Source organism: Patella vulgata, chromosome 9 (genome assembly GCF_932274485.2).
Source record: "Patella vulgata chromosome 9, xgPatVulg1.2, whole genome shotgun sequence".
In the NCBI taxonomy this organism is placed as follows: Eukaryota; Metazoa; Mollusca; class Gastropoda; family Patellidae; genus Patella; species Patella vulgata.
Genome location: NC_065887.2, coordinates 16,393,613 through 16,410,154, shown reverse-complemented (window position 1 = coordinate 16,410,154; position 16,542 = coordinate 16,393,613). Strand labels below are relative to the sequence as shown.

General features: G+C 35.0%; 1 protein-coding gene across 2 annotated transcripts in view; it reads right to left on the bottom strand.

The window, feature by feature from the left end:
• The window catches only part of LOC126831503 (advillin), a 36,615-nt gene extending 20,562 nt beyond the window's left edge, over window positions 1-16,053 (bottom strand). Inside the window, exons 1-3 of one of the 2 annotated variants that reach the window (XM_050562029.2) lie at window positions 15,969-16,053; window positions 2,373-2,455; window positions 1,249-1,323 (exon numbers count right to left, since the gene is read on the bottom strand). In XM_050562029.2, coding sequence (XP_050417986.1) covers window positions 1,249-1,323; window positions 2,373-2,444 — 147 coding nt within the window. In that variant the 5' untranslated portion in view covers window positions 2,445-2,455; window positions 15,969-16,053. Of the gene's footprint in view, window positions 1-1,248; window positions 1,324-2,372; window positions 2,456-4,745; window positions 4,789-15,968 lie in introns of those variants that run through there. The other variant, XM_050562028.2, reaches the window with a different exon arrangement.
• Between the last annotated feature and the right edge of the window lie 489 nt (window positions 16,054-16,542).

The window sequence follows — 16,542 nt, the reverse complement described above, 5'->3', positions numbered from 1 at the left end:
TCATAAAAATGAAAATGGCTTAGTGTAAAAAGTAGGTTGCAGATCAAGAAATGGAATGAAGAAACCATTCATCTACAATTACTAATCACACTTCTGCAGGATTTACTTCCCTTGGTTTTGACCTAATTCCAGAGTAATCTCTGAGTAATATTCTGATAATACTATTTCATTTAGGATCCAGATGCTGTGGGCTCTGTTTGCTTAAGTCCTGAACCATGACACTTTGTACACATAAATTTTATTTTATTTTTCCTTCAAGAATTTGCTCGAAATAGTGTTTTAATGACTCCTGTCAACATACAGACTGAATTACCCAACAGATTTGTTGCGTTGACTTTCATTTTTATCTTATTTACGTTGAGTTATCCAACTCTACCTCTTAAATTCCTTTATTGCATAAAAATTTCTTAAACATTAGAAAAGTTTTTTTTTATTGAATGTACACAGACAAGGTGACATATTTGGCAACTCTACCATGTGCACAACACCAACCATGTAAAAAGACAGGATAAGAAAGTGAGCTAAACTAATTCATATTCATATACCTTAAAGGCTGAGCCTCTTTTAGAATCTCCTACAGATGTATGCTGTACAAAACAGTTGAATTAATATATCAAAATCAAATTAAATTGAACTGAAAATAACGCTATTTGTAACACAATAAACATGCATCAAACGGTCTGCCATGCATGTTGTCTTCAACTTCCTCTGCCTCTGCACAAAATGTTTTAGGCTTATTTATGAAGTCTTTATAGGACATTAGTTTCTCAACATTTACCAGAAGAACTAACTGTTACATGTGTCTGGCTACTTAGTAGTTGTTTATAATTCATGTAATCAGTAGACCACAGCATTCCACCTCGCTGACCGTAGTCAACTACATTGCTATCTGTGATCTTCTGGAAAGCTCTAAGATACGATCACGATCATATGTACTCAGATTGATTATTCAATATTTAATTAAGAAAACAAAATCAAATTACCAACGCTAGATAATATCCAGACTTGGAGTCAATCGGATTTAAAAAAGGCCTATCAATAAATTTTTGCAGACCACATAGCAAACAGCACAGATCAATGAAATTTCAATTTGTAAATACCAAATGGAATTTAACCATTTTTCGACTGATATTCCTATTAGAGATTCATCTTTCACAGAGGTGTAGATTTCAAGTGATTCCTGTAGCAATAAAATGACTCATCAACACTTTGACTAAATTACAAAAATATATGAGATAATATACTTACTGACAATATTATGTAGGAATCTCCTCGGAAAAATTTACCATGAAACTCTCTTGGAACAGGTACAACCTGCATTTTCTAAACAAACAAAAAAAAATATCTAGATTATTTGGTTTACTGTTAAAAAGGGCTGAGCTAGCTATGTTAAATATGCACAGATGATATTGATATTGGGATTACAATCAGCCTGGATTAGGTCAATTAAACATGGATTGATCTTTGACCTTCGATGAGTGACAGTAATAGCGGAAGTATATTACACGTTTGATCAAAATCCATTCGCCAAAATGTAAATTTATTGCATTTCAAAGAATCAACCAATCAGATTGCAGTAGGTCAATGAAATATATATGGATGGCATTGATGTTTGACAATATCAACCAATTAGATTGCAACAGACCAATTAAATATACGCAAATGACTTTGTTATTCAAATAGTTTACTGACCGTGATTAATGAACGGTTGATTACCGTAATAATGCCTTTCAAGATTCGACCACTCATTAGTACATTAGAAGTTAAAGTTTCTAAACAAAATCACCCGATACTCTATGGATTATCATCAGATGAATTATATGAATGAAACCACATATAATTCATAAAGGAAATGAAATAAGGTTTAACGTCCTACTGTTCTGCTCTCAACTCTGCTAATGAGGACGGGCATACACCATGCAGTGTGCTATGAGGGAAATTTTGCTCGGACAGCGGCACTACGGCCTACTCTTATATCGAATTCCAAGTGTCAAGAGATCATTTTACGTGCATGCCAATGTGTACACGGGACCTCATTTTCCGTCCCATCTAAACGACTAGACAGCTGTCCTTGTCAGGCCCTCCGTCCTGCATCACTGACAAGGGGAAACCACGCCGGAAAATCTGGATGAACTTTCTCGGCCAATGCAGGGATCAAACACTCGACCTCCAGGCTAGCAACCAGTGTCTTACCCACTTAGCCACCGTGACCCCCCAATTCATAAAGGAAACATAACAGTATTTTCAAAACTATATTACATGTACATGCACATTGATTGATGATTAAATTTGATCCAATGATCAATTGATAAAAATCTCCATTCTGTATGAGCACCCTTCATTTTTACACCCAGATAATAAATTTCTCTTACCTCTATTCTCCATACATTAAAACAGGCCCGATTACGGCTCACCTGTTTAAATGCTGGATCAATGTTCGCCATATTGGTGGTTTCTGAAAATATAAAAAGATAAAAACTTAATGGCACAAAGAACCAGATCACAAATAATATAAAGACTGTTGTGGTCTAACATGTGTGCTTTACTTTATATCGTCTGTGAATGAGTAGAGTGGTATGGTTTCGATCCCCAGTTTGCACATGACAAGAAATTAGGTATCGTAAGATCCATTTCATTCACTCATTGAGATCTTGTATCCATAGATGCCTCTGCAGTACCACTTATTCTATGTTGTTGGTTGTTCCTTACTAAATCTTTCATAACAAAGCTCTTCAAGAAATTTTTTATCAATTTGGCAGTTTTTTGGCCAAATTGCATTAGTTAGTACAAAAGGACTGCACCACACAAAAACAATTACGAACCCACAAACAAAACACAATATACACAATTATAAGCTACAATTGCAAACCTTTACATTTGATTTACTTTGCCTTTCACCTTTATATTAACAAAACAGACACTACGCAGATGCCTCGCCTACATTCCAGTCCTCAATTCAGAAATGAAAACAAAATAATAAATCATGTAGTTGTTAATAGTGAATCAATAAATTGTAAGAATGTAAATCAGAGGTAGGTTGGATTTTCATTCAGATCAATATCACATCATCTGTTTCGTATTACGCTTAATACATTAATAATAACAGTCATTAGCATAAAGGTGTCTATTATAAATAGTCTACTTTACCTATATTCAATAATCACACCTATGAAGCGTTCAATATCACATAATTAGGTGATATTGTAGGAGGAATGGCCTACTCTGTCAATGACTCAATTAGACCTGGTCTTCGGAGACCATTACTGTCTCCACCACATATGTTGCAAAACTATTTTGAGATTAATTTTTAGTATGAATAGGAAATGAAATAAAAAGTTTTGACTAATAGATTGTATTTACATGTAAGAGTACAAGCAATATTTTGATTTGTAAATTTGGTAGTTAAGACAGATCAAGTTCTTAGAGAGAGAGAGAGAAATGGGGTTTAACGTCCACTAGACACAAACTAGGTCATTTCGGGACTAACATATGGTTTTAATTTTATTTACATAATTCGCTTGCGCCTAGGGGTCTTTAGCAGTGGGAGGAAACCGGAGGGCCCGAAGAAAACCCACGAGGTTGGACAGGCGACCCTACTCCTTGTCACGTACAACCGGGGATTCGAAACCACGCCAGTTGACTCAATGACAGACTTTATGATACAGCGCACGCACGCTAACCATTCAGCCATCCACCCCCCCATCAAGTTCTTAACGGGTATAGAAAAGACAAATGATTAAATAATGAAGACCATAAAATTTATATTGTTACCATCCTTTCTTTCAATTAGATTTTTATTACTTAGTTTTATTTTTGTTGATAAACTATAAAGTTACGATCAAAGGGGAAAAAAATCATGAGATGATCAATTCGGTTTCTATTTGTTAACTGTCGTGAAATCAAATTATCTGTAAGTTGTTATTTTTGGTGGAAAATAATAACTGACCTGTTACGGTTGTCATATTTGACTTGCGGCTTATATAATTTATGCACTCTGTATGCAAATAACTTTCAGACAGTATGTCAGTACAAAAAGGTCTTATCTCCTTTCATCATCCGTATCAATTTATATACCAGTACAATATAGAGTTGCAAAATGTCTGACCTTCCAAATAAAACGGGAGATTAAAAGGCCCTGATTTTCATTTGTGGGATTTTTAATATTGTTCCTTAGTTTAAAAATTATTCTGAGATCAAGTTAAGCTGGCAGTAGCCCCAGTATGAATTTTGTTCTGATGTTCGACATTAACAAATGTTGCAATATAAACATTTAAATCATATATGTATATAATATTAAGTAACTACTTCAACATGCATTATACAAGAGCTAAATCTGCCTATTGCAGGTCTTTCTTTAGGCCTGAAATGTTATATAAACTATTAATTACACATTTATTAACAAAACAAGACCATAATCGACTCTCAACGCCATCTGATGCTTCCGATTTTCATTAGATTTGAATCTGATCTACCTTTCAACAGTCAATGGCATTGAATTGATGATTCAATGCAAAAATAGATAATCAAGACCTTTTTTATTTTCGTCACAACGGCAACAAAGACAATCGAGGCAACAATGTTTTTACAATGAGTATTGCTTGGCTGACTGAAATTTTCAGAATATTCCCGTTACATTATCTGTTATTTAACTATTATAATGAGAACTGTTAGCTCTTTATCTAATCTTCCATAATGTATCTTATAATAATCTACACAAAAAACAAAAAGCGTTAGCCCCTAATTACCTTCTGTATCCATACTTGTTTGACCACAACTCTATACAGACGTTTCCTAAACTTTCACTTCCTAGTTGGGTTGTACAGGGTGGACCACAAATCACACCATATTAAACTGGTCACGGCACACTGGTTGTATTGTTGTTGCACAACACACCGATGTTGGGTGTATCATTGCTCCACCCAATTTCACAATATTTATGATGTGTATAGTGTAAATATCATCAAATCGTAGTTAATTCAACCTGATCAGATGCTTACAAAAATTTATGTTGCTATGTAAAAACTGTTTTTTAAAAAAAATAAATAGATCGTTTATTCGCATGCTTGTGTAGGCGGCCATCTTTATTCTTTTCATATTATTCATGTAGGTGTTTTTTTTAAGTCAACCATCAATAGATTTACTAAGTAGCACGATAACACATATCGGTTTTTTACTGAATCTACTCAGCTTTCTATTTGGTGACAAATATTTGTCTCAATTATTCTTTGTACACATGAATTATATTAAGGTACGGTCGAAAAAGAATATCAAATTTGTATATTTTATTATTTGGGTATTTCATTACTGTAGCTTACATAGATATCTATATGACAACATTCAAATATCTGACATCCAGTAATTATTTATGAGCTATTATTTTTTTTTTCATATTGCTTCTTAAAGGGGAGAGAGAGAGAAATGGGGTTTAACGTCCACCTGACACAAACTAGGTCATTTTGGGACTAACATATGGTTTAATTTTATTGCAATAATTCGCTTGAGCGTAGGGGTCTTTAGCAGTGGAAGGAAACCAGGGACCCGAAGAAAACCCACGAGATTGGACAGGCGACCCTACTCCTTGTCACATACAACCGGGGATTCGAAACCACGCCAGTTGACTCAATGACAGGCCGTATGCTAACCATTCGGCCATCCAACCCCCCCGCTTCTTAAAGGAGAAATCCCAGATGTTTTAGTGAATAAGACTGAAAATTTCTGGTGAAACCTTTATCCCATACTCCTCGGAAGTGTTTTTTCCCACTAAACCAAATGATTTCTTGGACCACTGCTTCAGGAATATGCCTTTATCCTAGCTCTGGAGCTCTGTAATATGTTTTGAAGAAATACAAACTTTTAAGTTCCCTTATGGGGTTTAGCCATAAGTCTCCATTTCTGACAAATGATATGAAATGAAATCGGCTTTAACGTCCTACTGTTCTGCTCCGACTGGGCTAATAAGACGGCTCGCCATACAGTGTGATATTAGGGAAATTTTGTCATGGACAGCAGCGCTACAGCATACTCTTTTATATCAAATTCAATTCTTCTACGTGCACGCCAATGTGTACAAGGAGGCTAGGTTTTTCGTCCCATCTGAACGACTAGACATGTGTCTTTGTCAGGCCCTCCATTATGCACTACTGTTATGAACTTTCTTGGCCAACACCGGGAGCGAAACCACAACCTCCAGACTATAGCTAGCTAGCGTCTTACTCACTTAGCTACAGCGGCTCATCTCGATGAAATGCTACTGCCTTCAAATTGCTCATAGCACACTGCATGGCGCATAATACATGTATGCATGTCTGCAAATACTAATACGTTAAACCCCATTTTATTCATTCAATCTATATAAATCCCTAGTATATAGGGATCAGCTTGATGAATAAAACTTAGTGTTAAAGGTAAACCACTATATACTTACCTGTATCTTCATACCAATTCAGCTATTTCTGAGTGGATTTTGTAAATTATATAAATAAAAGGTCACATAACCTCCATAGATAAAAAAGTGTACAGTGTCGTGTATTCCAACCAATGTAAAGATTTTTACAAATGCTACGCAAAGCTCGTTATTTAACACCACAACAAAGTGTATTGACACACAGCGTTATTTCCCACATATTGTAGGCATCATTAGATCAACGTTTAAACATGTATTGTGGAGAGTTCACCCGAATGCCCCACAATCAACCTGGTAATTTCTTCTAAACTTTAACACGTTTACATCGTTTCACAAAAAAATTTAGATGCCGACATAAATAATTTTAAGGTTAAAATAGGAAAGAAAACATTTTATTGTTGTTTAGCTTTTCCAAAATGTCTGACTCTTTTCTTTGCCTTTTTGATGGATACATGTACAGTCAGTTTAGACTAGGCCTCTATTCTTTTCTTTAAAGGGGCATTATGGAAGATTAGATATACAACTGGCAGTTCTCACTACAATAGTTAAAAACTAGATAATGTAAAGGGAATATGCTGAAAATTTCAGTCTGTATCAAGATATTAGCCAAAATTTAGACCTAGCCTCGATCATCATTACTAAAGTTGGTATGATAAAAACCATAGTCTCGATTATCCATTTTTGGATTTAATCATCAATATGAGCGTTGAGCAGCAAATCGGATTCAAATCCAGTGAAAACCTGACACATAAGATGGCATCGAATGTTGATTAAGGTCTTTTCATGTTAATAAATGTATTATTAATAGTTTATATTCATGTAACATGTTTAATTATTTCGGAATTTTCATAAGGATTCACAGATTGACCAAAGCACTTGACAAGTTTGACTTATTTGTTGAAAGTTGTGTCCAGGTCCACTTTAACATAGGTCTAATCAATTTATTATTGTGTGCACCATTGCCAATCTAATTCAAATCAGAAGTAGAATAACCCTTGATGAGACAACTAAAAAATCAAAGCCTTTGAAAATAATGCGCAAAATTTTCTATATCAAAGACAAAGGTTTTGATTGGTAGTTTTATCTGATGCTAGCAAATCACAATCCGCACAACAGAAGACAGGCATACGCCATACAGTGTGCTATGAGGGAAATTTTGCCCGGACAGCGGCACTACAGCCTACTCTTATATCGAATTCCAACTGCCAAGGGATCTTTTACGTGCACGCCAATGTGTACACGGGACCTCGGTTTTTTATATCCGAAGGACTAGACAGCTTTCCTTGTCAGCCCCTCCGTCCTGCATCCGCACAATAGCAAACGTGCCCAATAAATAAAGGTTTTTAAATGAGGTATGATTTTAATTAGACTGGCCCCATTATTCCCATCATTCAGAAAAAAATCTGCATGCTCCACTGCAAGACAAAGAGAGTTTTTTTTGTATATTTTCTTAAGGACTAAAAGATTTAATAATCTACATATCTACAGGTGATTTTAATCAGACAGGCCCCATTCTTATCTTTAAGAATGTTTGCATGCTCCACTGCTAGACAAAAAGATAGTTAAAAGTTTGTTTTATGTACTTTCATAGGACCAAAAGATCTAATAATATACATAGATATAATATAAGTAAGTACAAGCGAGGAAATAATAAAGAGCTCAAGCTGAAAGATATGATATTCAGACCCTAACATCTCTATATTTACACTATAATGTTTAGAGAGTATATTATATTCATTGTATAAAGTAGTAGCCGCTTTACTAATATTTAATACACACACTGTTTCATATGACAGGCTGTCCCCATATACACTATGTATTTTATTCTACTTTTTATTTACTTATGATAAATCAACAACGCTAGCTGACGTATATATTTTATACACTGTCTTTTCATGACATCTTTAAAGAGAGGTACAATACGTTGTCAGATTAAAGCTGGTCATCGTCAATTGCATTTTTCGGACAAAATCTAATTTTTCATGCAAAAAGTTAATCAAATTGTTTGTTTTAACATTTAAACAAAACGAAATAAAATGAAATGGGGTTTGATGACCTACTGTTTTGCTACGACTAGGCTAATGATGACAGTGTGCTATGAGGGAAGCTCTTATATTGAATTCCAACTGCCAAAGGATCTATTACGTGCACGCCAATGTGTACACAGGACCTTTTTTTTTGTCCCATCCAAATGACTAGACAGCTGTCCTTGTCAGGCTGTCCACCCTGCGCCACTGACAAGGGGAAACCACGCCTGTAAATCCTCAATGAACTTTCTTGGTAAACACTAGGAGCAAACCCGCGACCTCCAAGCTAGAGAGAGAGAGAGAGAGAGAGAAATGGGGTTTAACATCCACTCAACACAAACTAGGTCATTTCGGGACTAACATATGGTTTAATTTTATTTCAATAATTCACTTGCGCGTAGGGGTCTTTAGCAGTGGGAGGAAATTGGAGGACCCGGAGAAAACCCACGGGGTTGGACAGGCGACCCTACTCCTTGTCACGTACAACCAGGGAATCGAAACCACGCCAGTTGACTCAATGACAGGCCTCATGATACAGCACGCAGACCCAGCTAGAGAGTCAGAGTCTTACCCAATTAGCCATCATGGCTTCTTTTAAACAAAACAAAACTATTGATGGTAGCTATATCATAAATTCCTGGTCTGGATTCCATCAAATAAAACGAGGCCTATCAAATGCTGCACAATTTCCAACTGATCACATCCTTTTAAATACTGCATGGGATTCAAAACCCCATAAATGATGATCAGCAGTTTTTAAAACCTGAACTTAAAACGAGGCCCCTGGTCCTCGGCTGCTGGACCAAGCCAATGGCTGGTCGCTTCATTCTGACAGGATTATTCTCGAAGACGTCTGTTTAAAGACCTTCTGGGATATCATCTCTGCGCATGAACATGTGGCATGTAGAGAGTGTGGCTGAAACTCTCCCCAGTCATTTGAAGGCTATATGACTGATGCTCCCACTAATATGTCCATCACACCGGGGCAGGCAACATGGGGTTTTCGAAAGTCTAAAGACACACATCTTTAGATACCCGATAAGAATTGAGAAAAAAGCTTAAGAAATGTCAAAAGTTCCTATAAACCCACGACTTGAAACAAGTGAGATGAAAGATTCCTAACTTATTCTTCAAGGTCCCTTTAAACCAAATAGTCAAACATGCATCAAGAGATAAAAAAGTTAAATTCTTACTATTGAAATGCTGAACTGGGTGATGCATACTTCTGCTGTCCGACTGAAGAAGTGAGGAAAAAAATGGCTCCTTATTTGCCTTGCTTGATCTCCCTTGACCAGCCATTGTGTTTTAGACAATTGTATTTTAAACACAGACATATAAGTAATTAACAGTAAATTCCCTAGGTGCTATGGTATAATCCTTGTATTACACAGTAGGTGGGTAATAAGCTCTGCATTCATGCACACATATTAACTCCATTGTGATCAGGTCTATTGGTATTGTTATGGCCGACCAGTCCTGAATTATGGAGATCTAATGCCACACACATTCATATTTATAGCAGACAACCACCAAATTATCAATTTATGGTATCAGTAAGTAACCCGCCTGCTGCATATAAAATTGACTCGCTATATTCACCAGATAGAGCAAAATGGGTTCACTTCTGCAATGGTTCTGATTGATTTTTGTGGAATTGGCTCAGACTCGATTCACTTTGGCTCCAATTACAAATATGTGGATTTATAGGGGTGCTAAAAGATGTCTATTACTGAATTTTCTCCCACGGCTATTCCCAGTTTAATCTACAAAATATCCCTCGCATAAACCCAGTTAATACCATCACAAAATAAGGCCTAAAATATTATGAAGTATGTGCCAATATGACTTTGTTTTAGCCTGTCATAAATTATAAAAGATTAGAAGGTTACACCACTGCCTTGGAAAAATTCTTTTCTAATGCACAAACCACAAAAATTATAAAATTGTGTTTGGATGAGAGTGTCAAAATGTGACATAAATGTCATCCAATGTCCGATGTATTGTGCCAATCAATAATATGGTAGAGAGATGTATCTGGACGATATTTGCTGTCTAGTCTCACATGTAGTAATAAAATGAAATAAGCTAGATGCTTCCCCATTTCTTTTTCAATTTTTCCATGAGTGTAGCCAACAGCCATTTTCCCACAATTTATATGTCTTTAAGATGGGGTTAAATTGTTCTGATTACCTATCTTACGGAATGTTAAATTGCTCTGACAACAGAAAAATCTATTAATTCGGTCACGAACATGGTAGGTATAATGACAGATTACATGATTCTAATTGAGCTGTCATCTCATGGTTACAGGTATTTTTCATATCATTTCTGCCAAAAGCTACAACTGAACCTATAATTAGTTAATTATCATGCACTGTAATTTTCATTTATAAAGAAATTGTGTAGTGGTGATATCATTGTCCTTGAACTTGACAAATCTGAGCGTCTTAATCATCAATTTTATATTTAGTAACAGCTTTTAAAGTGGCATTATGCCAAGTATCTCCAAGTTAAAATTAAATAGTATTTTACAGTAAGGACTGTTATTAGCATCTAATTAACCATATCTACATTTAGAATGAGATGGCTCGTACAGAGAAAAGGCAGCATAATTACCGACACGGTACATGAATTAGTTTACAAATAGTTAATGGTTTTTTTTAATAAGAGCGAGAGAAACAGGTTTTAACCTCATCTAAATGAAGGGGCTTTTTTATTTATACTATTCCGAAACCCTGCTTGGCTTTCCATGGTTACTAATTGCTGGGGTTACCGGGGTTGGCCTCTTGGCGGGGTTTGCAAATTTGTTACCGGGGTTGGTAGCTCGCTTACCGGGGTTGAAATGAGGTTTGACAACTGATTGTTTAGATTGAAGTGCTCATTACGCAATTTTTTTTCAATAATTTGCCTGTATGTAGGGGATCTTTAGCACTGGGAGGATACCAGAGAACACCAATAAAACCTGTTAGGTCAGGCAGGCACCTGTATCCCTTGTCAAGTACATGTACTCGTGTGGAGTATTGAAACCACGCCATCTGACTAAGTGACAGACCTTATGATCTAAAGAGCAAATTTTGACCATTTGGTTACCCCATATTTTTTTTACTAGTTCAAACCGTAGTGTATTGTCCTTTAAGGTCGCTGACACACACTGGATTTAGAATGTACTCGCATTGATTATTTAACAAGGGTAGATAATCTCCCAGCATGGAATCATTTGTATTTAATGAGGACCATCAAATGATTCCAGTAAAAATTATAGGTGGCGCTGGCTTGTTTTGACAGTATCCTATATTGTCTGCAGTGGATCCCGAATGTCGGATATTCCTTATAGACATTCAAGTTTTACAATATTGTATTTTGCAAGGGATTCAAAATATCTCAAATAACGATCAGAGATTTTATTAATTTAAAATGACCCACCTGATATTGGACTTATATTCATTTTAGAGATTCAACTTTTACAATATTGTAGATTGCAAGGGATTCAAAAGAGCTTTAAATGACCCTCCTTTAGTTTAGCTTAAAGATATGTTGTTAGTTGAACTTGGCATAGTTTGATTATGATTAAATGATCCATCGTTAACTCTTTCAGTGTGACATGAATTTTAATCCTTACTACCTTAGTCAGATGTCAACAATTTTCGACATTTAGGTCAATCAAGACACACATTTCATTCTATCTGCACTGAAAGTAATTTGATAGGTGACAGAAATGAAATGAAATAGGGTTTAACCTTCCATGTCTAACACATAATGCAGACAAGATAGGTGACAGAATTCTTTGTTTTCGTTCTCTAAAAAATTATTTTAATTGTTTGCTTAAAATGACACTCCCTCTTGGGTCTGGGTCAAAAATATAAATGTTGATTTCACTCGATTTTTTGTTCATTTTATGTAAGATGACAGTTTGTTTTCATTCAGTTATTAAAATTTTTATTGCAATTATCTTCGGTTAGTCCAGTCTACATCTGGAGTATTGTTTGACATTACTTTTGCTTCGTTCATCAAGCTGTCATTACAAACTTCATGAATTGATTCTAAAATGTTCCTTGCGTCTTAAATATCAGGAGCCCATATTTTCATGACAAGATAACAATTTTCATTAAAGTGAACTAATATTAAATTATAAATCATGTTTTTAATCTTCTTTGAGCGGCATTTAGCAATTGATATACGTAATAAACACAAAAACATAAAATGAAACACAATTACTATTTTCATTAAAGCGACGTTTCGTTGAGGGTTCTCTCAACGTTTTCAACGTTGCTTGAAAACGTTGGGAGAACCCTCAACCATGCGTCACTTTAATTAAAATAGTAATTGTGTTCCATATTATGTTTTTGTGTTTATCATGTTGTTAATGTCGAAGATTAGGTAGAGACGAATGAATCAAGTCACAAAAATATGCGAGGCAAGTTGATCAATATTAACTCAAACTTAAAGATATTAATAAGAATTCAATTCATCTCCAACAATCATAAAATCTCTTATAGTTTTCCTGCTACAGACACCCAAAGTTGACACACTAAAATCTTCTGGAGTCAATGTCAAACAAGTCTGGTACCGACAGGCTTAACTAATGTCCTACAGTAACTCAAAGATATGTTCCCTAGGTGAATTAGATTTACTCTTTCTAGGTGGAAGTGATGAGGCATCTTTAAGTTTAATATACCTTTGCCCTACAGTTGGAAGTATAGTGCATGAGGTAGATTATTCTTATGCTGTAAAAATAAAATATTGCATGTATCTATGACACTTATTTTTACAAGAGACATCTCTAAGCTTAAAGTCTCCATGTCCCTGAAAGGTGTTCTTTATCTAGAAATATAGATGAGTAAATCAAAACTCCTAGGTTACATTCCATCATGCATAGAAACAAGTTATTCTTCAGTAGCTGAGGGGGGTTGGATGGTCAAATGGTTAGAACGTGCATGCTGTATCATAAGGCGTGTCACTGAGTCAACTGGCATGGTTTTGATTCCCCGGTTGTATGTGACAAGGAGTAGGGTGGCCTGTCCAAATGCTTGGGTTTTCTCTGGGTCCTCCCATTGCTAAAGACCCTACGCACAAGCGAATTATTGAAATAAAATTGAACCATGTGTTAGTCCCGAAATGACCTAGTTTGTGTCGAGTGGACGTTAAACCCCATTTCTCTCTCTCTCATTAGCTGATTGACATTCTAAGACTGAAAGTCGACATGTGACTTTAAATCTGTTTATTTTAATGTGCTTCTTGTCAACTCAACACCATAATTTGTATATAATCTTTAATTTCCTTTTTCTTCAAAACCTCACCTTTACGTCTACATGGCCTGGGATTACGTGTATGGTGAGACCCTAAATTATTTTTTATCAAGGACTCTCTACAATAAACAATATATGAATGGTTGTAAATCTAACTGGGATATTTTTTTATCTCAGCGTACATGAATCTGACCTTTATATAAAGGGTACAAATGTGTGTAATTGTTGCTTGTGGCTATGAATGAATAAACAGATCATTACTTATTTGTCCTAGGGTAAATAACTAGCATCAAAGTTTATTATTGCCTTTTGGAATGCACAACTTATGTTTTCATTCACTGAGACGGTGGATTATCCTTATGGGCCATTAAGGCCAATCCCAGCCAGTTTGTTTCAAAAAGCTAGATATAATACATTACCCTAACTTACTATACAAAGAGGGAGAAATTCGACACAAACTAGGTCAATTCAGGACTAACATATAGCTCAAATGTATTTCAATAATTTGCTTGGGCTCAAGACTCTTTAACAATAGGAAGGAACTATAGGACCTAGAGAAAATCCAAGATGATTGGACAGGCAACCCTACTCCTTGTCACTTACGTAACCAGTTAATACAATATATTTTCAACACAACTGACATGTCTATATTAACTGTCTAGTCAAATCATGTCAAAATAGAAATCATTTTTTACTAACCAGTAGGGGCCTGACCTCCAAAAGCACAATGCCTTTTGACCTCTTTGGGATACAGTTATCAAGGTGACCCAATATGGTCTTGTATGTGATTGTTGAAAATTGTTAATCAAGCACAATTATCTCCACAAACACAACACAAATCTGGTCACTGATGTTGCTATTAATATAAATATAAGGTTTCTGATCACACTCAACGCTTTTGCCATTTAACTCTATTTATTTCATGTACCATCTTGTAACTTATCTTTCGAATCAGGAGATGCTTTCATAATTTGTATGTCATCAATTCAAAAATGTGGTATATGGAAGTTTACACTATGCAATGACACTAAATAGACCTGTAGCGCCGAAAAGCTTATTACCAGTAATTTAATTTCATGACATGAGACGCGTCTAATAGACAGACTAACTTGATTGATGTCTGTACTCCTCTCTCTAAGATTCATAACGCCAGGGAATAGTCGAGAAAGCTAGAAATCAGGTTTATCACCCACTGAAAGCTGATAGGTCACTTGCTGAATTGTGTGCAGGGGTCGTTAGAAACGGGAGGACACCAGAGTACCCTGAAAACCCAAACTCCTTATCATGTACCATACAAACTTAGTATCAACTTATTATGACTTGCACAGATAATGGGCCTTAAGATCATAACATATAGGAATTAGACCACTTAGTCAGGCAACCCCTTGCCACCACCAATAGATTAAGTATTCAACAGAAAGGATATTCAATGTCAATTTGACCAAAAATTCTTTCTATTACTGTATCTCTAATGTTTTATAGCCTGAATGTATGAGAATAGTATTAGTGTCAAAATATTGACTAATAGCTATATTATTTTATGCTAGTTGGAAACAAAAAATCCATATGTAAACAACATTTAAGTATTATCTACATCTAAATATTTGCAAAATATATTATCATATTTATTACATATATCATTTCACAATTATCAGTAAATAAATCACTATTCAAAGTCTTGTATTTGTGTAATTTAATAGCTTATTTTTTAAAAATATAAAAATATGCATTTATTGACTTTGCTATAATACATTTGCTTTGAAGTAAATTTTGTCATTTATATATTTGGGTGTGTCAGTCCGTGTCTTTAATCCAATGATTTTCGTTATAAAAAGCTCAAAAGAATTTCATCTATTTAGGTTTTAAAATACCCTGGTACATTATTAGCCGTTAGTGATAGATAATCAATTAGAGCCATACACAGGTAAAACCCGATTAAATTCCATTGAAAATATGTTGATAGTATATAATTCTATTATTTGATGCAAATGTTGATAATGAAGCAAACATATTCATGAACAATGAGCGAACAAAACAACATTTAAAAAATCGTCCATTATTAGTCACGCTGGAGCCGTTGACCAGTCTGCCATAAGATTCTAAAATTTCATTACAATTACATCGCCATTTATTATGCATAATTTGTTCAATACCTATCTAAAAACGACACGTATTCAATTTTCACACAACAAAATATTGTCATCCATGCACTTGCTAATTTAGGTACGTCTGTCGAACTTGCATGATATCAGAAACTTGGTGAATCGGCCATAGAAAATAAGGACGTCTTACCTGTGAAATTTGGTTGATGACTGCAAGCTTTTACATCTCACTTTGAAGTGTCAAGGTAGTGAGCTAAAAATAGACGCTTGATCACACCGCTTAGGACATATGCTTCCGCGACGAAAATATTATTTTCAAATGGGGATAAAAACCACATTTTAAGATTTAATCCTTTTAAACAAAACGGTTTTACAGTGATTCATAATAAATGGCATGCATTTTAAAATATTATATTACATTCTAAAAATACAATAGACTTTCAGACCGGTTAAAATGATTTATTTGTTAAGACCATGCCGACAAATAATCCCATACACAAATATGTTCAGACTTTGTGCTCACACATTACTCTGACAAACTAATCAATTTGTTTCCTGCTTCTTGTTTCAGAATATCGCCGAAATTGAAATACTGGATAAATAAAATATATTTTTATTATTTTCTTTTCAATTTTATGTTACATAAATCACAGGTTGGCCTTAGGTTAAAACTTCACTCTAGCACACTCTGACTGTCAAAATTTATTTTATGGTACATGTGAATGGTTTATGTAATTTTAGTCTGATAATAAATGGGATAAACG